Source organism: Microcebus murinus, chromosome 12, assembly GCF_040939455.1.
Source record: "Microcebus murinus isolate Inina chromosome 12, M.murinus_Inina_mat1.0, whole genome shotgun sequence".
In the NCBI taxonomy this organism is placed as follows: domain Eukaryota; kingdom Metazoa; phylum Chordata; class Mammalia; order Primates; family Cheirogaleidae; genus Microcebus; species Microcebus murinus.
In genome coordinates this window covers 15,854,991-15,882,832 of record NC_134115.1, presented here as the reverse complement: position 1 = coordinate 15,882,832, position 27,842 = coordinate 15,854,991, and the positions used below count along the sequence as shown (strand labels likewise).

Genomic DNA, 27,842 nt, shown 5'->3' with positions numbered 1-27,842 from the left:
GTACAGTATTTTTCTTACATAAAATTTAAAATTTCATACCTGAGAAACAAGAGTAGAAAAAAAATTTTTAGGCTGGGCGAGGTGGCTCATGCCTGTAATCCTAGCACTCTGGGAGGCCGAGGCGGGCGGATTGCTCGAGGTCAGGAGTTCGAAACTAGCCTGAGCAAGAGCGAGACCCTGTCTCTACCATGAAATTAGAAAGAAATTAATTGGCCAACTAATATATATATAGAGAGAAAAAATTAGCCGGGCATGGTGGTGCATGCCTGTAGTCCCAGCTACTTGGGAGGCTGAGGCAGTAGGACTGCTTGAGCCCAGGAGTTTGAGGTTGCTGTGAGCTAGGCTGACGTGACGGCACTCACTCTAGCCTGGGCAACAAAGCGAGACTCTGTCTCAAAAAAAAAAAAAAAAATTTTTTTAAATTTCAATTTCTTTGAACTTTGAAATTAGTTTATGGATTGTAAACTTTTATTCTTAAAATGTGGCACTAAAATAGCTTTTTAAAGCAGCAGTCTCCAAACATTTTGACACCAGGAACCATTTTCATGGAAGAGAGACCAGGGGTGGAAGGTAGGGGGATGGTTTGGGGATGATTCAAGCACATTACATTTATTGTATACTTTGTTTCTATTATTATTATATTGTAATATATAATGAAATAATTATACAACTCATCAAGGTTGGGGACCCCAGATTATACATATACATATACAGTTTGGTTCTGTTTGAATGTTGAGTTCTGATTTTTAGAAATATAACTGTCTTCATGAGAATAAACCAATCTTTACATGGGAATAAATATAATCTAGTGAACATGGATTTCATATTTATATTCTATAATATTCAAGTAAACTCATTTCTACTGAAATAAGAATATAGCACATTTCTGTATGAGAAAGTAATTTTTAATAATAAAAGTTTGAAAAGAAACACTAGAAATTTTGCACTCAAGTGGCAAAAAGTCTAGTGTTTGAAGGTTTTATTCAGAGTCCACCCCTTTTTACCTCTATTTAGGCAATCATTAAATTGAAGAGAAACCAGGAAGCACTAAATAGAATCAACAGACCTGGAGTGGGTCTATACTTCCCAACAAATCTTTTCTCCTTTTCCAGTTAAATGCATCAAGGTCCTCAGCTTTCAGTTTTAGACCTTCTTCCTGTTCTGATTTTAACTGTAGTTCCTGTACAAAAAGAAATTGAAAACACTTTATTGCTTTCTCTACCTAGCCATCATTATATATGCACATAATCATTTTTTTAACATTAAAAAAAATGTTTTTTAAACATTTTTTAACATTTACATTTAACATTAACATTTGCCTCTTAAGGACAAAAAGCATAAAAAAAATGAGTAAATGAAGATTGGGGCTATTTGAGAAGAAAATAATGTGTTTTGTTTTGTTTTTTATTTAATTGACAAATAATAATTTTACGTATTCATGGGGTACATAGTCATGGTTTGATGCATATAATGTATAGTGATTAGATCAGGGTAATTAGCATATCAAGAAGAAAATGTTACATCTTGCTGAGGCAATAAAATCAAACTGAAAAAATCAGGGTTTTCACTCGAATGTTTATAGCAGCACAATTCATAATTGCAAGGCTGTGGAAACAGCCCAAGTGCCCATCAATCAAAGAATGGATTAATAAAATGTGGTATATGTACACCATGGAGTACTATTCAGCTCTAAGAAACAATGGTGATATAGCACACCTTATATTTTCCTGGTTAGAGCTGGAACCCATACTACTAAGTGAAGTATCCCAAGAATGGAAAAACAAGCACCAGATATATTCTCCAGCAAACTGGTATTAACTGAGTAGCACCTAAGTAGACACATAGGTGCTACAGTAATAGGGTATTGGGCAGGTGGGAGGGGGGAGGGGGGCGGGTATATACATACATAGTGAGTGAGATGTGCACCATCTGGGGGATGGTCATGATGGAGACTCAGACTTTTGGGGGGAGGGGGGGAATGGGCATTTATTGAAACCTTAAAATCTGTACCCCCATAATATGCCAAAATAAAAAAAAAAAAAAAAAAAAAAAAAAAAATCAGGGTTTTTTACTAACAAACTGCATTTTTTTTCATTCTTTATGAGTGTTATAAATTAGCATAACAGGGATAAGCGTATGAAATGTGCTTTTTTCTTCTGCCTTTCTGAGTTCACTACCTTCACAGCTAGTCCACCCAAGACACCCATTTGCCATGGGTATATTAAAATTTATTACAGTAGAAATGCAAAAAGAAAAGAAATATTCAGTTTATAGTGTTCAAAAATGAGATTTTGTAGCATGAAAGTAGCCTTGTAAGACAGATCACGGTTCTGTGCAGTATTTTCCAAATTCGTTTCATTTCCATCTACATCTTTTTTTTTTTTTTTGAGACAGAGTTTCACTCTTTTGCTTGGGATAGAGTGAATGCCATGGCGTCAGCCTAGCTCACAGCAACCTCAAACTCCTAGGCTCAAGCAATCCTACTGCCTCAGCCTCCCGAGTAGCTGGGACTACAGCGCCACATTGCCCAGCTAATTTTTTTTCTATATATTTTTAGTTGTCCAGCTAATTTCTATTTTTTTTTTTTAGTAGAGATGGGGTCTCACTCTTGCTCAGGCTGGTCTCGAACTCCTGAGCACAAAGGATAGGCCGCCTCGGCCTCCCAGAGTGCTAGGATTACAGGCATGAGCCACGGCACCTGGCCTTCCATCTACATCTTAAGGATCAAGAGGCCCAACGCTCACAGTATTTTCTTGGGCTTTACAGAAAATGATGCTGTCCACCAGAAAAGGAACCAAGAAGGAGGCCATAAGTCAAAGTGGGCCAGTCTTCATACTATTTGTAACTGGTCCATGAGGGACAAATACAAAATTGAAAGTAAGTGTTTAGATACTTTTATAGCAGTTTGACAGATTTTTTATCTCTTGACTTTAATAATTTAAAAAATGGACTTTTACTGGCATATTTTCATTTTTATTTCATTTTTCTACTAATGTATATTTTACAAAAGTATTAGTCTGTGACAAATTCATAATAAAATGAAAACTGTACCTTCTTCACAGGTAATTTCAGAAGTAATGATAGAAAGGAAGTGATAGAAAAAGCCTAGCACTCTCCAGCCCTGGGAATAGCAGAAAGAAAAAAAGAGACAGTAAGGAAGACTTGTATCCCAATTGTCCCTTTGACTTTTGGCCCAGAAAGGGGGTAACGAGTAAAGGTATCAGTGAGGGCAGAGAGGTTCCTAGCCTACTCAGGAGAGAGAACACAGACTACAATACAGAGGCTCCACACCCACATGGGATGGACCAGCATTGCCAAAAGAGCAGAGAGATACAATTAGGAAAGGGTCACTAAGTGGACTCCTTGGTCTCAGGTAACATGAATCCTGAGTTAAGAGCCAATATGGGTAAATCATTGTGGAGAAATGGCCCCAAAGCTAGCAGTAAAAACAAACCCCTGGCTGGCAAGCTAGATGGAAGACCTAGTGGCCTCAACAGGGATTTATGACAGTGGGAGATGAGACAAAGTAGAAGCAGTCCCATGTGCTAAACCAGAAGCATGACCAGACTATGAGTTATACCAGCCAGGGGCTTCACCATCAGGACCAGCAGGTTAGGCAGGCTAAGGTGGACAGGGAGAGTAGATTCCAGCGAGTCATCCCTCAACTCTATGAGATATAATAAAAGAAAGCTATACACCCAACCACCACATATACTGGATGCCATCTTAGGGAGAGAAGCATATGGAAGAAGAAGCTAAAAGACTGAGCATTCTTATTCAAAAGAATGAGAATGCTTGAGAAATATTTAAAGGAATGTTTACATTTTCAGAATAAGATTTGAACAGATAGGACATTTGGTTAGTTCCACCATATTTCCAGCAATTATCATGACATGGATGGTAGGGGAAGGGAGCACTCACAAAGAAGACAGGTCTGTTATAGACTAAAGATATTTTCTATGCCCATCTGAGTTGTATTATGAGTGAATTGGGACCCTATTATATTTACTACCTATTCATTCTTCATGATTCCCTAGCTCTAGTTCATAGTTATACTTTAACCCCTGTCATAGCCCTAGCAACTTCAGGATGCTGAAATAAATCTATTGTAAATAAAGCTACCTTATACTTGGAGTTGACTCTCTTCTATTCCTATTTGTTCACATATACTTTAAAAGTATACTGCATCTCAAGACATTGGTACATGAAGAAGAAAAAAAAACCAGATAAATTAGTTAAAAATTTTTTAAATAAATAAAAAATTTAAAAAAATAAAAAATAATAAAAGTATACTGCAATAGATCTAATTCCCTCTTCCACATATTGCTCCAGACATTGTTGCTTTTTTTCTTAAATTGTCATCCTTGTTATAATATTAAAATAACTGTGTACCAGACACTGTGCTAGGATTTTTACATCTATTTATCCCATTTAATTCTCACAATAATCCTATGAGACAGCAACTACTATAAACTCCATTTTACAGATGAGGAAATAGGTGCTTAAAGACATAAAAAGCCCAATATCACACCACCACTCACATTTTCAGGGATTTCCATATTTTTTCTTTGAAAATTCTCCATGGAAACTCAGCTAAGAACTACTGCTCTGAGGAGAACCTATATAGAAGTGATAGTATTCTCTGGAAATGGCTTAGTCAAGTAGAAAATGGACAAACAGGAGTGTCAGAAAGTTACAGATGGCAAGAAACAGATGATGGCAAGATTTCCTTTAGGACTGTAAGCAGGTTTTTGTTTTTGCATGAAGTAATGGAAATATCTTTGGAGCAGTCTATTCCTTTTTCTGGAATACCTGTTACTCTCCATAAATGGCTCATTTCCCTAGAATTCGAAATGTGGCTAGATGAAATACAAGTGCCCTAGATCAGAATGTAAAATGTTTAAGTTACAGGCAGAGTTGCATTTCAGCAGACTATATACTTTTTGAACAAGAGTTATTTTCCCTTAGCAGGGACTTGGTGCTCTATGTTGCTGGTTTAAGCCAAAGGCTATTAGAGATGAAGAGCTAAAACCCAAAGACCACAAGACAGGCCTGATTCTTACATTAGAGGAAGAGAAAGAAACTAGATTATTGGCAGCAGAAATGAAAACTGGACAGATTATGATGTGTGGAAGATATAGTAGTTCCTTGGATATATGAGTGACAAGCAGCAAGAGTTAATGATGACTCCTAAATTTCTAGCTTACCCAACTGAATGGATTGACATGTCATGTAAGGTGCACTGGAAAACTACATTTTCTCCCTCATGAAGGAAGCAGGGAAAAAGAGTAGTGGGGAGATAAGCAAGGAAGATTATGAATTAATCTATAAGACAACCTAGTGAAGATGTTGATGGTTGGACACATGAATCTGCAGCTCAAAGGACAGAGTAAGGGATTAAGGATTAAATTTGGGAGTGTTAAGAGTTTAATTGCAGCCATGTAAAAAGATAAGGTCCCCTAGGACAGAGTACAGAAGACCAGATTTAAAAGGACTGGTAGAGTAGGATGAATGAGCAAAGACAGAACAATCAATCACAAAGGAGGAAAAAACAAGTATAATGTCACAAAGGCAAAGGGGAAAATATTTCAAGATGGAGGAAGGAGTGAACTGTGCTAGATGCACAGTGTTAAAGGACTTTAACGACAGCTTTTAAGTGAGTGGTAGAGCAAGAAGCCAGCAGGGAGAGGATAAGAGAATGAATGGATGCAGAAGGAATAGAAACAAATGAAGGCAACTTTTCCAAGAAGTTGAGTTACAAAGGGAGATGAGAGAGGGAGTAGTTGGAAGTGGAAAAATGCTTGAAAGAAGATAATTTTAGGGTGTAAAAACCTAATGTTTAAAGACAGAATCCAAGAAAAAAAGAAAAGTTGAAAATATAGAAGGAAAAAAGGATTAAATAAGGTATATACATGTTTAGTATAGTATTATCTGAATATAAATTCTCAATAAATGTTAACTATTACTATAATAATTCCCATTATTATTAAGAATAAGTAACTCAAGGGAATTAAGAAAGCAATTCCATTTACAATGGCATCTAAAAGAAAAAATATCTGGGAACAAATTTAACCAAGGAGGTATAAAACTAGAACAATGAAAATTAAAAGACATTGCTGAAAACAAATGAAAGACCTAAACAAATAGAAAGACATCCCATGATCATGGACAGGAAGACTTAATACTGTCAAGATGTCAATACTATTCAGAGCAATCTAGAAAATCAATGCAATCCCTGTCAAAATCCAATGGCCAATGGCCTTGTTTACAGAAATGGAAACGCTCATCCTCAATTCACATGGAATTGTGGGGACCTCGAATAGCAAACACAATCTTGAAAAAAAAGAGCAAAGTTCAAGGACTTATTTCATGATTTGAAAGCTAACTACAAAGCTACAGTAATCAAAATAGTGTGGTGCTAGCATGCAGATAGACATACATAGACCAATGGAATAGAACTGAGAATTTAAAACCATATATCCATAGCTAATTTTTTTGAATAAAAATTGTACATATGTAAAGTACACAAGATGCTGTTTTGATATACATATACATAGTGAAGTAATTACTACAGTCAAGTTAATTAACATATCTATCTCCTCACATAGTTACCATTTTGTTTTTCATGGTGAGGACACTTGAAATCCACTCTCTTAGCAAATTTCCAGCATACGATACAGCATTATCAACTATAGTCATCATGCTGTACATTAGATCTCTAGACTTATTTATCCTACATAACTGCAACTTTATATCCTTTGACCAACATCTCCCCATTTGCCCCATCAGCATCTCTCCAGTTCCCCCTCCAACTGATTTTTGGCAAGGGTGCCAAGTCCACTCAATGAGGAAAGAATAGTCTCTTCAACAGACAGTACTGGGACAACTGGACTTCCACATGCAAAAGGATAAAGTTGGAGCCCTACTTCATACTACATATAAAAACTGACCCCAGGCCGGGCGCTGTGGCTCACGCCTGTAATCCTAGCTCTTGGGAGGCCGAGGCGGGCGGATTGCTAAAGGTCAGGAGTTCAAAACCAGCCTGAGCAAGAGCGAGACCCCGTCTCTACTATAAATAGAAAGAAATTAATTGGCCAACTGATATATATAGAAAAAATTAGCCGGGCATGGTGGCGCATGCCTGTAGTCCCAGCTACCCGGGAGGCTGAGGCAGAAGGATCACTCGAGCCCAGGAGTTTGAGGTTGCTGTGAGCTAGGCTGACGCCACGGCACTCACTCTAGCCTGGGCAACAAAGAGAGACTCTGTCTCAAAAAAAAAAACAAAACAAAAAAAAAACTGACCCCAAATGAATCAATGACCTAAATATAAAACCAAAACCCATAAAACTCTTAGAAGAAAACCCAGGGGCAAATCTTTATGACTTTGGATTTGGCAATGGGTTCTTAGATATGATAGCAAAAGCACAAGCAACAACAAAAACAGATAAATTGGACTTCATCAAAATTAAAAATTTTGTGGACTTTGTGGATCAAAGGATATTATCAAACATGTATCTAATAGCATTTAATGTCTAGAATACATACAGAACTCCTACGACTCAACAACAAAGACAAACAACCAAATTAAAATGTGACAAAGAACTTGAATAAAACATTTCTCCAAGGAAGATATAAAAATGGCCAATAAGATGCTGAAATTTAAAAAAAAATGGACAAAAAGGCCAATAAGCACATGAAAAGATGCTCAAGATCATTAATTATTAGGGAAATGCAAATCAAAGCCATAATGAGATATCACTTCACACCTTCTTGGATGGCTATAATTAAAAAAGAAAGAGAAAATAACAAGAAGTGAAGATGTGAAGAAATTAGGAAAGTTCATACATTGCTGGTGGGAACACAAAATGGTGTTGCCACTGTGGAAAATGGTTTCTCAAAAAGCTAAACATAGAGTTACCATATAACCCAGAAATTCTACTCCTAGATGTATACCCAAAGGAATTGAAAGCAGAGACTCCAATAGTTATTTACATATTAATATATCATCACAGCATTATTCACAATAGCCAAATCATGGAAATAACCCAAGTATCCATTGTTGGATAAATTGATAAACATATTGTGGCATATCCATATAATGGAATATTATTTGGCAATGAAAGGGAATGAAGTTCTGATACATGCTACAACATGGATGAACCCTGAAAACATTATACTAAGTGAAATAAGCCAGATACAGAAAGGCAAATATTGTATGATTCTACTTATATGAAGTATCTAGAATAAGCAAATCCATAGAGACAGAAAATAGATTAGTAATTACCAGGGACTGGAGAAGAGGAGAATGTGGAGTTACTGCTTAATAGTTACAGAGTTGGGGTGATGAAAAAATTGTGAAAAGACATAGTGGGCATGTTTGCGCAATGTTGTGAATTTAATTAATGCTGCTGAATTATACACTCAAAAATAGTTAAAATTTTATATTACATATATTTACCACAACTTATAAAAACTAATGATGTAACCAAACCCACTGAATTGTATACTTTAAATAGGTGAATTATATGGTATATGAATTATGGTATATGATTTATATCCCAATAAAGCTGTTTTAAAAAAAAGAATGAGTAACTTGTCTTATATGCTCCTTAAGTTCCTATCACTAAATTTTATGATTTTTTTTAAAGTCAGAACATAGGTTATATCCAATGTTAAAAATCTAGGAAACCTGGGTGCTATAAATAATGGGGGAAGCTATGCATGGGGTATATGGTATATTGCTGTACCTTCTTTTCAATTTTGCTGTGAATCTAAAATTACTTTAAAAAAATAAAATCTTAATTTAAAAAAATCTAGGAAATCTTTAATTATGTTCCAGGATTTAAGTTCAGCTTAACATTTCAACAGAACAGAACCTGGCATACAGTGCTAGATAAGAGTTTGTTCTTATGATCATCATCATCATCTTTTTTCAAAAAAGTCCTTTGAGACAAGTATGATTAAGGTCACTTTAGATAAGAATAAAGACTCAGAGAGGGTAAATGAGTCTCTCAATAAATCTCTCAGCCAGGAACTGAGAAAGCTGGGATGTGAGTCCATGCTAGCCTGGCCTGGCCCCAGAGCCCAGGCTGACACCACTAGTCCTCACCCAATCTATTCTATAGAACTGCTGTGCATTCAGGTCTGATCACTCTTCTACTCACTATGAGTGTCATGGTACAATTTTTTTTTTTTTTTTTGAGACAGAGTCTCACTCTGTTGCCCGGGCTAGAGTGCCGTGGCATCAGCCTAGCTCACAGCAACCTCAAACTTCTGGGCTCAGGCGATCCTCCTGCCTCAGCCTCCCAAGTAGCTGGGACTACAGGCATGTGCCACCATGCCCGGCTAATTTTTTCTATATATTTTTAAGTTGGCCAATTAATTTCTTTCTATTTTTAGTAGAGACAGGGTCTCGCTCTTGCTTAGGCTGGTTTTGTACTCCTGACCTTGAGTGATCCTCCTGCCTCGGCCTCCCAGAGTGCTAGGATTTTACAGGCACGAGCCACCATGCCCGGCCGTACAATTTTATCTGGTACTTTTTTCCACGTAGCCACATGGACAATGCACATCAAAACACTTTGAAAATGGGAAATCATATTCAAATGATAGATATTATTTTAAAAGTTGGTTTTATAAGTTTATGTTTTTGATAGCCTCAACTAAAGTTAAGATCCTACTAAGATAAATTTTATCACTGTACCTTCTTTTGTGAAGTCAAAGCCTTCAAGACAGTACTCAGAATTCAATAAATAGGTTTTACTATGTAGATGAACAAAGCTTTTAAGTGAGTAAGGACAGCAGTGAAGGGCAGGTCAAGAATAGATACTTCAGAAGCCAAATGAACCTTAGCTTCGTTAGCTCTGGGCCTTTTAACATGTCATATTATACTTAGCAGGAATGTATGACAATATTACTTTGATTTTTTGTTGATCCCGCTTAATTTCTGCATCCAGTTGCTTCTTTTTTTCATTTTCTTCTCGAAATTGTTTTTGCAGCTGTACCTTTTGATATTTCATGTGATCTACATTCTGCTCTAGTTCATTAGCATGTTTCTCATTTTGGACTGACAGTGATGCCAATTTCTTACTATCTTGTTGCTTCTTCTGTAAGACCTGAGATCATATGGAATATTTCAGAATGAAAAACTGAGTATGTCACATTCATCAACTAAACTTAATCTTTTCATTCAATGGTTAGGGCAGGCACTTCCCCTAGCTTTTCATTTATTTTTGACAGGTTCACAAACAATTGTTTACTATTCTACATTCTAATTTTACAATTAGGAAACTATAATATTTCATCAGCTATATAATTATATAAAGAATGATGAGACTTCCTGATGCTGAAAAGCAAACAAAATGTACTCTGCTTTTTATTAATGAGCATTTTAATTAAAAAATATTATGTATATGGTAAAAGTTAAAATCTTTTTAAAACTGAATTTATATTTTAAAAGATTCACTCTTATCCCTAATCTACCTGGTCCTGCTCCCCAATACAAAATTACCAATTTCCTAAATATTCTTTCAGAAATAATTTATACATATGCATGCAAATAGCTTCACATATATTCTATACAGACTACTCTCCCCCTCCCTTTTTTCTACTTATCTTGGAGGCCTTTTCCTATAGATTTGTTCTACGTGACTGCATAATATTCCACTATGCTCTTGTTTTTATATCCACCTGTAGCCTAAATCATTGATTCCTGAGTTAAGATGATCAAAACTGATACTATTTCCCCTGAGAGTGACCAACCATTATAATTACTATTTTAACATTTATCTTAAGTAAAACTTCTCCTCATCTACCTAAAATTACCTATAGCTAGCATTAAAAATTAGCTAACATTTTCAAGGTGTTTTACTACTAATATAAATTACTAAAGTGTTACAATTTAATGCTGATCAAACAAACAAACATACATTAGACTTGTATTGCATGTTTTGCATTACATTAAATACCTCCCAGGTGACATAAAGAAGGTAAGAGGAGGTCATTCATAAATTATGCAGACCACAATTATTTCCTTTAATTTGGCAATAAAGTGTTAATATAACATGTTTTATTTTAATTAAACTAAGCATTACACAGGCAGTGCATCTTAGAACAGTGTTTCTCAAAGTATGGTCTTTGGACCAGTACTAGTTCACAGACTGTTGTCAGTTTGTACTGCTAAGCACACTACTAGATTCAGTTGACATTTTCATCCAAGACTTTTTTGATGGAGGGGGCTGTCTACTGATTGATCTTTATCTTATCACAGACCAAGAATGAACAATCTGAAGATGGACTACTTTTGAGTACCACTGGCTTACAGGCCACGGGCCTTTGTTTGCGGTTTCCCATTCCTGAATTTGGACATTGGCTTTGCCACTTACCACTGACAGTAATTGCAATACTGGATCAAAAATGATAATACAAGCATTTTCATATCTTTTCATATAATATTGGAAATATCAGTGTACATCCTGATAATTTTATTTAAAAATGAGATATGGCTGCCATTGTTTTTTGTACTTATTCTACAGATACACAAAAGTGCACCTTTCTTAGCATTAACCTATTAATGCAGCATATAACTCTCCATATATATCAAGAGACAGAAAAATACAGATTTTAGATTTTTTAATTTAAAAAAATTTTTAAGTTTTAGATATTGAAATAACTGTATTGTACCAATAAAAATGCTAGTACTTCAATAATTTAAAACAACATGATATGTTTGGTATTGTCACCCTATGTGACTCTGAATGTGTTATTTTACCTTTCTAAACCTTGGTTTCCTCATTTGTAAAATAGGGTAAATGCCCACTTTGAAGGATTAAATAATGATTAAATAATACATATAAAACATATGGTATGTATATGGCACTTTGTAGATACTCAGTAAGTAGTAACTATCATCTTCCTCAACATCCTTATCATCCTCATCCCCATCAGTAGTGCATGGATACAGTCAAAGGCACAGAAATTTCTAAAACTACCTATCTTGTTTCCATCTTCTGCTATATCATCAGATGTTTCTTTTTTTTTTTTTTTTTTGAAACAGAGTCTCACTTTGTTGCCTGAGCTAGAGTGCCGTGGCGTCAGCCTAGCTCACAGCAACCTCAAACTCCTGGGCTCAAGCGATCCTTCTGCCTCAGCCTCCCAAGTAGCTGGGACTACAGGCATGCACCACCATGCCCGGCTAATTGTTTCTATATATATATTAGTTGTCCAATTAATTTCTTTCTATTTTCAGTAGAGACAGAGTATTGCTCTTGCTCAAGCTGGTCTCGAACTCCTGAGTTCAAATGATCCTCCTGCCTCAGCCTCCCAGAGTGCTAGGATTACAGGCATGAGCCACCGTGCCTGGCCCCAGATGTTTCTTTTGAGGTTAAGTTCTATACCTTTTCTTTCCTTTCCTTATTGGTACTGTTAGCAGAAAAGGATATGCAGCAGAAAACACGGAGAACATGGAAAACATGGAAAGACATGATAATTAACAAACTCTATTAATAATCCTTAATCCTTTAATCTCAGCCATTTTAGTTGTGTGAGATGTAGGAAATGTAAAAATAACCCTTCCTAAATCCATAAACAAGGCTCAAACTACAGATGCACATGATAAATAAATATAATAACTTCCTTACAAAAACAATAGTTTTGGTTAATTAATACTGAGTATAAAAATTACAATCAAAACTAAAGCTAGGATATAAACCTATTCAATTATAATTAAAATTTTACAATAAACACAAAGAAAACACCTTAATTGTTGTATTCTAGTAATGGTTTGTTAAAATGAGTATTTGTTAGACATCCCAGCCTTAAAGGGTCAAGAAGTAAAAAAATATTGATCCTAAGCCACTTGGAGGTAAATTCCAAAGGGGAACTGAGTATTCTGAAGGAAAATGGAAGGTGTGACATAATCACCATGTTCTCCTTTAAGCATTTCAACTATTCAAGTCATATTAATATTATTTTAACTTGGTGTTGACTAGAGAGTCTACTTAGGTAGCAATTTTTAGTGGAAATATCCAGATATTTGAGGTGGCATTCAAAACCCTAGGAGGGACATTTTTGGCCTGTTCACCTCTGCATCTGCACCTAGAATAGGACCTGGCACACTGGATGTGTAAAGTAAACATTTATCTGTTGAAAGAAAATAATGGTGGTACAGGTCCCTCCCCAAAAATGCTCTGAATAGGTTAACAACTCAATTCTATCTATAATGAAAACAATATGAATATGTTTCTATAATATGGAAGCAAGAGATCATGAGGTGAAAAGAACCAAAAAAGGCACTCCAGAAAGTTCATTATGATCAGACTGACAAAGCACTGTGACTATCCCCAAAGAATCTGGAAATGGCTTCATTACACAAAAATTACTCTGTAATGAAATATTTCTCATAGAATAGAATTTTTAACCATAGCTATTTATGAAGTTATAGCTAAATCCAGCCGTTAGGAAATTAAGGATGAATTGTAGTAGTCAATATTATTAACCTTTCTTAACCTAATCAATCAGTCATGGTTTGATAAAACTGTCTGAAATAGTTCCCATTTGCTGAGTGTCTACAAAGTGCTATATCTGTACCAGATGTTTTATATGTATCATTTAACCATTATTTAATCCTTTGTCCTTCAGAAAAGGACAATATATCTGTGGTGACCTTTATTTCTTACCATGTGGTCTCTGATATGAAGATTAAAATAATATACTTCTTGAATGAAGAAATATACTACCCAGATTGTAAAATATATAAACCGACCAGCACACTGGAAAAGACAAGTTGTCATCCAGTTTCTCCTGCTGGGCTGATAAAAACAGAACCTCACTTTTCTTTCCTAACTCAGTACAAGAAGCCTCAAAAGCAGGAAAGCTTAAATAAGTTTTCTCAATTACATTTTAAAAATTACCTGGACTCTCAACTTTGCAGCATCCATCTTTTTACGGAACTCTTTCTGTAATTTTACCTTCAAAGCAACATCAGAAAGACCTTTGTTTTCCAGCTCCTGTAGCTGCTTTTGTGTTTCAGTTAGTTCCACTTTCGCCTGTTCTGCATCATGCTCTAGTTTTGTTACTTTCAGAGAATACTGTTTGCTTATAGACTTGGCATCGTTACCTTAACCATAATAATAGTAAGAACAATTATAAATTATGTAAAAACATTAAAACATCAAAAACATAATAGTGCTCTACTCTAAATAAAAATCCAGCTGGGCAGTATTATCCTTCAAGGCACAGCATTGAAAGTGCCCCAACCCACACCCCTCCACCAATCAAACACAGATTGCCACAAGGCTTCTTAATGATTAGTTACTTAATGATTATTCTCATCTGCTGCCATTCAGTCTTCTCACTAATTCATCTTTTGTGTTTTAGCGTGACATTTCTGAGCTGAATTTGCAGTTGAGCTTTGTTGGCATCAAATTCAATTAAGAAGAATATTTGGAGTAAGAGGAAATTTTTGCCCTCTTAGTACACTTCAGCTTCCTGTACCTATAATCTATCTCCCTGAATTCTTTTTTGAAAAATTATGAAAAATTTTGAACATAACAAAAGAAATAATAAAATCAACCCTCATCACCCAGATTTGAGAGTTATCAAGACTTTTTCACAGCTGCTTCAAATATGCCTTATTTTAGCTGGGTGTGATGGCTCACATCTGTAATCTCAGCACTTTGGGAGGCCAAGGCGGAAGGATTGCTTGAGCCCAGGAGTTCAAAACCAGCCTGGGCAACACAGTGGGATCCCCATCTCTACAAAAAATTTAAAAATTAGACAGGTATAGTGGCAAGTACCTATAGTCCCAGTTACTCAGGAGACTGAGGTGGGAAGATTGCTTGAGCCCATGGGTTTGAGGCTGCAGTGAACTATGACTGCATCACTGCACTCCAGCCTGGACAACAGAGTGAGACCCAGTGTCTTAAAAAAAGCCTTCTTTTTTTTTACTGTGCTTAAATGTTATAAAGCAATCCCAGATGTCATATCATCTCACCTATACATACTTCAATAAGCATCTATACAAAACAGGGACATTACGAAAAGGCCATTAATACACTTAACAATAGTAATACATACCAGTCCATATTCAGCCTTCCTTAATTGTCTCAAAATATCTTTTACAATTAGTTTATTTTAATCAGGATCCAAACAAAGTCCAGAATACATCTGATTGTTTTACCTCTTAAGTATCTTTTCATTTAGAGCTGACCTTCCTCTTTTTCATTACATTGAACTTATTAAAGATGATTTTTTTTTTTGAGACAGAGTCTCGCTCTCTTGCCCGGGCTAGAGTGCCGTGGCATCAGCCTAGCTCATAGCAACCTCAAATTCCTGGGCTCAAGCAATCCACCTGCCTCAGCCTCCCCAGGTAGCTGGGACCACAGGCACACGCCACCATGCCCAGCTAATTTTTTCTATTTTTAGTTGGCAAATTAATTTCTTCCTATTTTTAGTAGAGACGGGGTCTTGCTCTTGCTCAGGCTGGTCTCGAACTCCTGAGCTCAAACTATCCTCCCGCCTGGGCCTCCCAGAGTGCTAGGATTACAGGCATGAGCCACCATGCCCGGCCTAAAGATGAATTCTTTTTAAATGTTTTTCTTAGAATATTTACAACATAGAAAAAAAATAGAATATAGATATTTCTATATATTTTTTCATTCTACACCCAGCAACTGATCCTAAAAACTTGGTTTTGATTTGCTTTGAGTAGGCAACTGTCTCTGAACTAGACTAACAAATTTGTGGCAGTAAGAAATAGTCTAGAGCTCTAGGGAGGAATAATCACCAGGGACCATTTATAATACTGTTATGCAGTTTACTATATTGTTATACAGAAAATCTTGTAATTTTTAAATAAAACTTTAAAAATGTAATTATTTTTCATAGAGTTGGGGAAAAGAAATGCTAGTGGCTCTTATTCCTTCAATCTTTACTAAATTTCAAAGTAGTCAAAACCAATACTTTGAGCATACTGAGGAGAAAGAAACCAAAAAGCCTGAGATGCCCCTTCTAAAACAAGCCTAATCTAGCTGAAGATGAGGACAGGATGTGGTAGATACTCCCAATGTGCCAGGATTTGAGACATAGGAGTCAAAAGCAAAAAATCTGGCTCAGCTAAGAGAACAGCTCTCAGAACAAATCCTTACATCTTTAGGGAAATAAAAAATCTACATCTAAAATATAAAGCTTATAATTAATGCTAAAAATAAGCTAAGGAAATGAAGACTCATAATTTGAAATAAATATTAAAATGAGCTAGAAAAAAATCTCAGACATATTCCTAAATGCCAAGTACAAAGCTTCTTTAAAAATGGCAAAAAAAAAAAAAGATGTTAAGTGATGTAGAGTTTCAGTACAATACAGTTTACACTGGCTAGAACAACTCATAGATGAAATCCCAACATTACAAAGTTTTTTTGATAACTAACCTTTATATACTGGCTGTAACACATACCTTGTTATATCAAATCCAAGCTATAGGAGATAGTTCTGAGCTTCAAAAACTAAATGTTACCACATCAGAAGCAATATTAGTAGCTTTTTTCCCCCACATAAGCTGGTTCAGAGGATACTATTACCTGTTTTTATTAATTCTTTAATCAGATCTTCCTTCATCTTGATGTTAATTGTAAGTTCTCTCATTTTTTGTTTAGCTTCAGTAAGTATACGTTCTGAATTCCTTAATTTTTGCAAATTCAACTCTTGACTCTCCTGGAGACATTCAATCTTTAAATCTTTAAAATAAAAGAAACAAAACTGAGAAATAAAACTATCTGCTCTTTCATCACAATAGATATATTAAGATAAAAAAAAAAAAGAAAAAAAACTATCTGCTCATAGATAGTCAACAGAAGTTAAGAAAGAAAAGCAGTTTAGAGGTAGGAGAGAAAGGGACAAAAGGGGAAGGAAAAAGAGAAAAAAATACTCAGCAATTGGGACTTGAGCTTTTTAGCTTACAATAAGTTTTCTTTCCTTAGAAATTAAAAATATATATATCTTACATATATACATATATGCACTTTAGTCATAGGCCATGGATTTGGACACATAGTTTTTCGTTGCCTTAAACCTGAGATTTGAGATAAGTGTAAAATCTCTAGGTGGGCAGAGTGGTATATTTTTTTCCTATTAATTTCTACTTTTATTATAATTCAAGAATGCATTCTATACCATGTTACTCAGAGTGTAGTCTAGCACTGTTTGTTACTCTCCTGAACCAGAATGTAAATCAACTATGTCACTAATCTTTAGGTTACGTTACAGTTTTTTCACAATACTTTATTAATGAAGGAACCAGTGTACTCATTTACATTCTGGCCTAAGTTTCTTCCCTGGGTACAGACCAGTAACAAATGGCCCAAGGGTGGCTACTTGAGTAGTATTTATCTTTACTATTTCCACGTTTTTGTTTTTGTTTTTTTAATGCCACATTTTGAAATTTTGGAGTTCAAGACCAGCCTAAGCAAGAATGAGACCCCATGCCTACTAAAAATAGAAAGAAATTAGCTGAACAACTAAAAATATATATAAAAAAAAAATTAGCCAGGCATGGTGGCACATGCCTGTAGTCCCAGCTACTTGGGAGGCTGAGGCAGAAGGATCACTTGAGTCCAGGAGTTTGAGGTTGCTGTGAGCTAGCCTGCGCCATGGCACTCTAGCCCAGGCAACAGAGTAAGAACTCTGTCTCAAAAAAAAGAAAAGAAAAGAAAAAGAAATTTAGTTTATATATTTTTGGTAAATATTATATACATAGGCTCTTAAAAAGATGCTTTATATTTTCCTAGTGTAGCACTTATCATGTTATTTATATTCTCTATACCTTTACTTTTTGTGGATTGATTGGCCAAGAGAGATGAGTTAAAATCTCCTACTATACTATAGTTTTTGGAATATAAATGTTTTGATGCTATTATTTGATGCATAAAAATTCTCATCAATCGTGTACTAAAACATTACAAGCACCTAGTAAATTAACTGGGCTCTAATATCAAATACATCACTAACATTAGGCATGAGTGCCAATGAAGCAGATAAATTACACACCTAGTAAGTTACTTATGATGTGTTTTAAAGTAATCAAGAGTATTCCACAGAGGTTGAACTAGTAAAAAAAAAAAAAAAAAAAAAAATAAAGTAATCAAGAGTATAAAAGCATATTAATTCAGGGTGGTATATAAAAATCCCTATTCTGAGAGAGTTAGCCTATATCTCTAATCAGAATTGTTGGTAGAAAATCTTTTTTATTAAAGAGTAAAAAGATTGAAAAATTAGAGGTAGAACAGAGAACATAAAGGAAATTCTACCAACCAGGAAAGCATTCCTACCAAGCTCTGGTCTTTGAGAATTCCTAGATGTTTCTTAAATTATCAACTGAAGAAAAAGATAAGAGTCCTATAACCATTAGGACTAAGTCAACTGAGAAAGCCCATATACCTTCATTCCCTAAACTTGACTTTTGTGTTTCATCCTGAGTATCATTCAATTCAACAAGAGAACAAACAGAGCCTGGCTTCTGAGTCCATGAGTGACTTCTACATCTAAAAAAAAATCAGAATCATAATTAACTTGTTTGTTAACATTTGTTAATGTGCCCTCAAATTAGTTTCCCGAAAAAGTGACAGTAACATTAAAAAATTATTAATTATATTTAAAAAACAGAATTTTACTAATATGTATCAAAATAAAAGGATACCCCCATATCTTCTTTCTGGTTGTCTAAAAAAAGAAAAGGAAAAAAAAATGATGCCCCCACGTTGATATAGTGAAAATTTATGTTTGTTGCCACCATAGCAGCAGAATCAGGAAATTGAAAAGGTTCCTTTTGAAAATTAGAATCTAATTACTATAAAAGCTCTAAAAGCAAAATTATTTTTCAATTTTAAGACTGATGACTTGCGGCCAGGCGAGGTGGCTCACATCTGTAATCCTAGCACTCTGGGAGGCCGAGGCGGGAGGATAGCTTGAGGTCAGGAGTTTGAGACCAGCCTGAGCAAGAGTGAGAGACCCTGTCTTTACTTAAAAAAAAAAAGAAAGAAATTAATTGGCCAACTAAAAATATATAGAAAAAAATCAGCCAGGCATGGTGGCTCACGCCTGTAATCCCAGCTACTTGGGAGGCTGAGGCAGAAGGATTGCTTGAGCCCAGGAGTTTGAGGTTGCTGTGAGCGAGGCTGACGCCGTAGCACTCTAGCCCCAACAATAGAGCAAGACTCTGTCTCAAAAAAAAAAAGACTGAAGACTTGTGTTCAAACATTAGTTTCATAACACATTAGCTGACAGTACAATAGCAAAAACTACTTTTATTTTAATGGAAAAGATACACCTTAACAAAAAAACCCTACAACTTCTATATTTATTGCATCATTAATAATGTTTGTTAAATCAGGCTATATTTAACATACCTAATGCCAGATTTCTCTTGGTCTTCTGATTCTTCATCATCACTGTTATCAGAAAATTGGCAGTGGAGGACTTTATCTTGTTCTTCTATGTGACCCAACAGCATCTGACTTCGTGTTCGAAATCCAGCAAATACTCGATCCAGAGAATACAGTGGTGGACTTGTGTAGATCTTGCGAGTAATTCCCCCACCCAACAACAACACAGTAATTTTTAAAATGTCTATTTTTATCTTATCTATTTTTATCTGTAAATGTTTTTAAGAGGTTATTAGATAGGTACTCTTAAAATAGCCAATGACTGAAAATATTCCCCCCTCAAAAAAAATCAAAATTAATTTCACAATACTATTATGCCTCATGAACACGTACTTCTTTCAGAATTTATACAGTTCCTTCTCTTCTAGAAAGCTCTTCTATCTTCAATTATGGCTTCATGAAAAATAGTATTAAAAAATGAAACCAAGGAAAGACTGGAAAACATCCCAGTTCTTAAACACAGCCCAGGCACTCCCCAACAAATGTGCCCACGTCCCAATCCTCCCAGTTCAGAACACTTGGAGAATTGTGGTGCTGCTAAAGGTCTGCATCCCCCTCCAATCCAAATCCCACCACAGGAAGAAATCCATTCCCTATGCCAGGGCAAAATGGTCCCAATTTTGATGTCAGAATATACTTACTTATACTTTCCATGTGATAGTTAGGTATAGCTATATTTATTTATATATTTATATGTCATGGGCTAAACAAAATTATATGGGCTAGCCCGGGAATTTTCTATATTATAACATGCTTCTATTGCAAATGCACTTTAAATTCTCAAAAAATGACCTTGGAAAACAATAACAATAAATTAGAAATTGCCTTTATACTTTTGATTTATTCTAGTTTCTATTACCAAATAAGGTAAATAATAAAATCTTAGAAGAGATATTCAGTTCATCAATATAAATCATGATAAGCTATTGAAAGTATAACACATAGGCTGGGCGTGGTGGCTCACGCCTGGAATTCTAGCACTCTGGGAAGCCGAGGCAGGAGGATCACTCAAGGTCAGGAGTTCGAGACCAGCCTGAGCAAGAGCGAGACTCCGTCTCTACTAAAAATAGAAATAAATTAATTGGCCAACTAAAAATATATAGAAAAAATTATCTGGGCATGGTGGCGCATGTCTGTAGTCCCAGCTGCTCAGGAGGCTGGGGCAGGAGGATCACTTGGGGCCAAGGAGTTTGAGGTTGCTGTGAGCTAAGCTGATGCTACGGCACTCTAACCCAGGCAAGAGAGTGAGATTCTGTCTCAAAAAAAAGTATAACATGTAGTGAGATATATATGTCATCACATAGTGTTCAAGATTAAATCACTTGACAGTAGATTCCTTACATATCCCCTTCCCAGAAAAGCCTTCCTGGTACTGAAGATTCTCTTATATCTGATTTTTGTGCCTCTACGGTTAGCTACCTAATTAGACTATTTGTACATGAGTATCTCGGTGGATGGGGGTAAAATTTTCTAGGTGGCCTCCCAATTCTGGGGTACAGAGAGCAAGGGAGGGTAATTCTTTATAGAAGAACCAAATCAGGAAGTATTTATCTAACAAGTACAATGTACTTAGCATGGCAATTTTGCCCCATAACTGGCAGGCATCAAGGTTTCTCTGTCAGGGTTTGGGAATTATTTTAGTAACAAATAATATTTTTTGTTCAAAGTCAACTTTGTTCTCTGGGATTGTACTTTCCTTTTAAAATTTCTTTTTATAAGGAAAACTAAATGGGCCAGGTGTGGTGGCTCACGCCTGTAATCCTAGCACTCTGGGAGGCTGAGGCGAGAGGATCGCTCAAGGTCAGGAGCTCGAGACCAGCCTGAGCAAGAGCGAGACCCCGTCTCTACTAAAAATAGAAAGAAATTAATAGGCTGACTAAAAATATATAGAAAAAAATTAGCCGGGCATGGTGGCGCATGTCTGTAATCCCAGCTACTCGGGAGGCTGAGGCAGGAGGATTGCTTGAGCCCAGGAGTTTGAGGTTGCTGTGAGCTAGGCTGATGCCACGGCACTCTAGCCCAGGCAACAAAGCAAGATTCAGTCTAAAAAAAAAAAAAAATGGCTAACTAAGGAATATTCGTCTAAAAGCCAATTTTTAAATTCTAACCACTTTTTCCTAGAATTACATAGCCCCAAGGCTGGAAAGAACTTACCTGGAAAAGTTACCTAGTTCAATCCTCATCTTATGTCTGACTCTTCTGCAATACTGTAAATTATCATCTAGCCTCTGCTTAAACACATTCATTGTGGTGGCCCTAACAAACCCTGGGTCCTCTCATGCCACTGCAGTTCTCATTAATAAGTTCTCCTTTATATTCTCTTAGTGCTTCCTCTCATTGGTCCTAACTCTAAAAAATATATATATATAACAGTAATGATAAGTCTTCAAATATTTGGAAACAGTCATCATGTCCCCTCTGAAAAAGAACAAATTTAGGGTCACTTCAGATTTTTTCTGTAAAATTTGGATTCAGCCAAAAGGCCACACACTTAAGGATCTAGAAGGTCACAGGTTCCCCACCGCTGAAAAGTTTGATTTCATTTCTTATATGCTTGCTTAAATTTAACACAGATCAGAAGGAAAGAGTAAAATAATTATTTTATTATTATTTTTATTTAAAAAAATTTTTTTAGAGACGGAGTCTTGCTATGTTGCCCAGGCTGGAATGCAGTGGCTGTTTACAGGCATAAACATAGTGTAATAAGCCCTCCTGGGCTCAAGCAATCCTCCTGACCTCATCCTCCCAAATAGCTGGGACTACAGGCACATGCCACTGTACTTGGCTTAGGTCTCATTTATTAATTTGTTTACCCCCCTAAATTTATTTAACATATTACCCTCATTCTTATAGATAAGGAACCTGGGGCTCACTTGGAGGTCTAGTCATATACCCAGGGCTACACAACAGAGCTGTTAATGCAAAATCCATGAGGCTGCTCATATACTATTTGCCTCTCATAATTCTATCCCTCTGACTATAACTACCACATAGCTCTCACTTAAAAAAATCATTTCCCTTCATAAAATTAGTATATAGAAAACAACATTCATTAATCAACTGATTAAGTCTTTTCCATAATAGAGATTCCTTGATAATTCTTAAGAGAAATCTGTAGGTGCATATATTTTCCACCCACACACAAACTGAACTTCATATTGATCTTTATACTGTCTTGATTATGAAAACTTGGTAAGACTGAATAATAATAAATGTTATTTTGAAAATAATCAGACTGACCAGATAAGTCTAAATAAATACCCTTCAACCTCATCTCAACTTTGTATAAAGGAAGAAAAAAATTCATGAAGATATCAAATTTAGTCATGTCTGAAAATATGCAGCAAAGGATAGCTTTTTCTCTTTGATAAAGTGTAGACATTATTTTTATCCAACTATTCCTTCTAAATATAACTATGTATTATCTTTATTAATTTCTTATTAAAAAGAAGCATGCTTAAAAGAAAACATATGCACAAAAGCCCATGAAAGCAAACAGAAAAAACTGCTGAGACTGTATAAATACACAGTGATATTATATTACATATAATTTTTTTTAAATCTCAAAATAAGAAAAAGATTAATGTATGGACTTTACCTTCTTGGAGTCTTGTCTTGATGGAATATAAATATAATGCCCCAAACGAGTATCAAATGGTACAGTATATGGTCTCTTTTCAGGGATCCTGGCATCTGGCCCATCTCCACAATTTTCCTTAGCTGAAGAAGTCATTGACAGGTTAAGTTTTGTTAGTTCTTCACTCAGTTGTTCCACAAGAAGCTGTTGTTCTATTATTTTTTCATTCTTTATAGAAGAAAGATGAGAATTTTAAAAATAAAGAACCTCAGTACATGTGTATATTATGATTAAAAATGAATTTTACATTGATCAAAATCACAACAAAATCACAAGTCAAACCTCATTTATCCAGAGACTAATCTGATGTTCACAAGTAACTAAGATTCTTCTGAGTGGTAAAACTTTTTGAACAGTAAGCAGCAACAAACACAACCCCAAAAATCAGATACTCAAAGATAATGCCCCATTCACTGTGACTAGTTGCTTGCCAGCTTGAAGTACCTTGGTTAGCTATCTTTATAAAAGCATAGACTTTCTGAGTGAAGTGCAAGAAGTAACAAGAGACATGAAAGTTGAAAAAGTGGAGTAAAAATTGCAGACAACAGAGGCTGCAGCAGAGGAAGCAGAAAGTGTTAACAGGTGCGGGCAAGTGAAAGCCTTACTCAGTGAAAAAGGAAGCCAAATGCACAAAGAGATAGAAGATACCCAACTGACAGTCCTGAAGTAAAAAGGAGTTGGAAATCAATGGCAGAAGAAATTGTATGTCAGGGCTGTGTGTGTCTGTGTGTGTATGTGTGTGTGTGTGTGTGTGTGTGTGTACGTAGTTTTGTTTTTAAATATATTCTCTAAAGAAGTTTTTTTTTTTTGAGACAAGGTCTCACTCTGTCACCCAGGCTGTAGTGCAATGGCATCATCATAGCTCACTGCAACCTCAAATTCCTGGGCTAAGCCATCCTCCTGCCTCAGCCTCCTTAAGTGCTAGAATTATAGGCATGAGCCATTGCTACCAACCCTCTAAAGAAAATTTTTAAAGTGTATCCAATCCAGAAAGCTCTAATGTCAATCCCTGTTTTACAAGCATAAATTTATGTAAATAAATTATCATATATCTTAATACTTCCCATGTACTACAACATTTAAATAGGGAGAAAAAATCCTGAAGTCATTGTGTTAATACTGAGCAATAAAAATGCAACCTTGTTTTAAAGTCATGTATTCAGATAATTAAAATATATAACACCAATGGCATATAAGTTGAAAAGTATTATATGGAGTCCTTATATTGGGAAAAGGCTTACAGTATCAATTAATATTAAACTTGATACTGTAAGCCTTTTCTATTAAGTCAAAGGTGCATGGTATACACTCTAGGATAATAACTTTAAAAAAGTAAAAGTATAACTTCTAAGTTAATGGCAAAAACAACAGAAAAATACAAAATAGCCAAATTGATCCAAAAGATGGTAAAAAGGCAGAGGAAAAGGAACATAGAGCAGGAAGGATAAGTAAAAACTACAATGGTGGATGTTAACTAAAATAATAGCAATTATGTTAAATTTGGAAATGAACTAAATAATCCAATTAAAAGACAACGACTATAGGAAAGGATTATAAAATCTTATTATATGCTGCTTACAAGAAACACACTGAAAATAGACACAAAAAGATTAAAAATAAGATAGAAAAAGAGACACCATGTAAATATTAATCAAAAGAAAGCTGATGTAGCTATAATAATATCAAGGTAGACATTAAGGTAAAAACCATTAGAAGAGACAAAAAGAGGTAAAAAATTATTAAAAGGCCAAGTCACTAGGATGATGTAACAATTTTACATCTATATCCACTTAAAAATACAGCTTCAATATATATAATGCAAAAATTATCAGCACTTCGTGGAGAAGAAAAATCCAAAATCATAGTGGGAGACTTTAACATCACTCTCTATATTATTGATATAACAAAAAGACCCAAAAAGGTGTACAAAAATATAGATTTGGGCTGGGTGTAGTGGCTCACACCTGTAATCCCAACACTTTGGGAGGCCTAACCAGGAAGATCGCTTGAGCCCAGCAGTTCAGACCAGCCTTGCTGACAGTGAGACCCATCTCTACAAAAAATAGAAAAATTAGCCAGGCGTGATGGTGTGTGCCTACAGTCCCAGCTACTTGGGAGACTGAGGCAGGAGGATTGCTTCAGCCCACAAGTTTGAAGCTGCAGTAAGCTATGAACACAATAGTACACTCTACTCCAGGAACAGTGTAAGATCCTGTCTTAGAAAAAAAAAATGTAGATTTGAATAGCAGTATTAACAGCACCCAATTGACATTATGTATGAGACCAGTATCACCCTGATACCAAAACCAGACAAAGACACAACAGAAAAAGAAAACTACAGACCAATATCCCTGATGAACACAGACATAAAAATCTTCAACAAAATACCAGCAAATTGAATCCAACAGCACATCAAAAAGATAATAACACCATGATCAACTGGCTTTTATACCAGGATGCAAGGATGGTTCAACATATGCAAATCAATAACTGTGATACATGACATAAGCATAATTCAGGACAAAAAGCATATGATCATCTCAATAGATGCAGAAAAAGCATTTGATAAAATTCAGCATCCCTTCATAAAAATCCTCAATGAACAAGGCATACAAGAAACATGCCTCAAAATAATAAAGATCATGTACAATGAACTCTCAGCCAACATCAAACGTTTTAATTGTAAAACGTTTAAAGTATTCCCCCTAAGACCTGGAATAAGACAAGGATGCCCACTTTCACCACTCTTATACAACACACTACTAGAAGTCCTCACCAGATCAATCAGGCAAGACAAAAAATACAAGGCTATCCAAATTGGAAAAGAGGAAGTCAAATTATCCTTGTTCACTGATGATATGATCTTAAATCCAGAAAACCCTAAAGACTCCACCAAAAACTCTTAGACTTGACAAATGAATTCAGTAAAGTCCCAAGATACAGAATCAACATACAGAAATCAGTAGTATTTCTATACACCAATAACAATCTATCCAAGAAACAAAACAAGAAGGCAATCCCATCTACAATAGCTATGAAAAAAATAAAAACTAGGAATATATTTAACCAAGGAGGTGAAAGATCACTGATGAAAGGCCAGGCACAGCTGCTCACGCCTATAATCCTGGCACTCTGGGAGGCTGAGGCAGGATGATCATTTAAGCTCAGGAGTTCGAGACCAGCCTGAGCAAGAGCAATACCCAGTCTCTACTGAAAATAGAAAGAAATTAGCTGGACAACTAAAAATACATAGAAAAAATTAGCTGGGCATGGTGAACCATGCCGGTAGTCCCAGCTACTCAGGAGGCTGAGGCAGAAGGATTGCTTGAGCCCAGAAGTTTTAGATCACTGTGAGCTAGGCTGACGCCATGGCCCTCTAGCCCGGGCAACAGAGTGAGACTCTGTCTCAAAAACAAAACAAAACAAAACAAAACAAAACAAAACAAAATCATGGATGAAAGAAAAGTATCAATGATACAAACAAATAGGAAAATATCTCATGCTTATGGATTGAAAGAATTAACATTTGCCCAAAGCAATCTACAGATTCAATGTGATCCCTATCAAAATACTAACATTTTTCTCAGAATTAGAAAAAACAATTCTAAAGTTTGTATGGAACCAGAAAGGATCCCAAAATAGTCAAAGAAATCTTGAGCAAACACAAACAAAACAAAAAACCAAAGCTGAAGGTATCATATTACCTGACTTCGAATTATATCACAAGGCTATAATAATCAAAACAAATTGTTACTGGTATAAAAATAGACATACAGATCAATGGAACAGAATAGAGAACCCAGAAATAAAGCCACATACTTACAGCCAACTGATCTTTGACAAAGTTGACAAGAACATACATTGGTGGGTACAATGACAATGTGCATTGTTCCTATGATGAATGTAATGAAAGCTCTGACTTCACCACAGTGCAATATATCAATATAGTAAAATGCACTTGTACACTATGAATATACACAAATTAAAAATAAATTAACATGACTGGGCATGGTAGCTCAAACCTGCAATCCTAGCACTCTGGGAGGCCCAGACACGTGGATCGTTGGAGCTCAGGAGTTCAAGACAAGCCTGAGCAAGAGCGAGACCCCATTTCTACTAAAAATAGAAGGAAATTAGCCGGGCATGGTGGTGCATGCCTGTAGTTCCAGCTACTTGGGAGGCTGAGGCAGAAGGATTGCTTGAGCCTAGGAGTTTGAGGTTGCTGATGCCATGGCACTCTAGCCTGGGCAACAGAGTGAGACTCTGTCTCAAAAAATAAATAAAATAAAATAAATAAATAAAATTAAAAACTAAAGCAAAAAAATTAACAAAATTAAAAAATTTTTTTAAATGAAAAAAACTGGCCTTATGCTGAGCCAAAAAGCAAACTTCAATACATTCAAAGGACTACAATCAGACACAGTATGGTCATCCGACCACAGTGCAATTAAGCTAAAAGTTAATAAAATAAAAAGAAATCACTCATATATTATAAATAAAATAATTCTATAACCTATAGGTTAAAAAATAAGTCACAATAAAAATTAAGAAATATTTAGTCTAAATATGGAATGCAGGTGTAGATAAGCTTAATAGTACATGTGTAACTTTAAATATGTACATTATCAAAGAGGAGAAACTAAAAATCAATGAACCAAGAATCTATCTAAAGAAGTCAGAAAGATAGCAGAAGATTAACTCTCCCAAGAAAGCAGAAATATTAAATAATCAAGGGCAGAAATTAATGAAATCCTGAACATACTATAGTCAAA

At 35.5% G+C, this 27,842-nt stretch overlaps 1 protein-coding gene across 2 annotated transcripts in view; it reads right to left on the bottom strand.

Moving 5' to 3' along the window:
- The window catches only part of KIF27 (kinesin family member 27), a 78,569-nt gene that overhangs the window by 23,303 nt on the left and 27,424 nt on the right, over window positions 1-27,842 (bottom strand). For both annotated transcript variants that reach the window (XM_012779819.2, XM_076008583.1), the window contains exons 6-12: window positions 23,032-23,238; window positions 19,398-19,567; window positions 18,430-18,533; window positions 16,575-16,730; window positions 13,908-14,113; window positions 9,915-10,112; window positions 1,067-1,180 (exon numbers count right to left, since the gene is read on the bottom strand). In XM_012779819.2, the coding sequence (XP_012635273.1) occupies window positions 1,067-1,180; window positions 9,915-10,112; window positions 13,908-14,113; window positions 16,575-16,730; window positions 18,430-18,533; window positions 19,398-19,567; window positions 23,032-23,238 (1,155 nt within the window). The remainder of the gene's footprint in view (window positions 1-1,066; window positions 1,181-9,914; window positions 10,113-13,907; window positions 14,114-16,574; window positions 16,731-18,429; window positions 18,534-19,397; window positions 19,568-23,031; window positions 23,239-27,842) is intronic.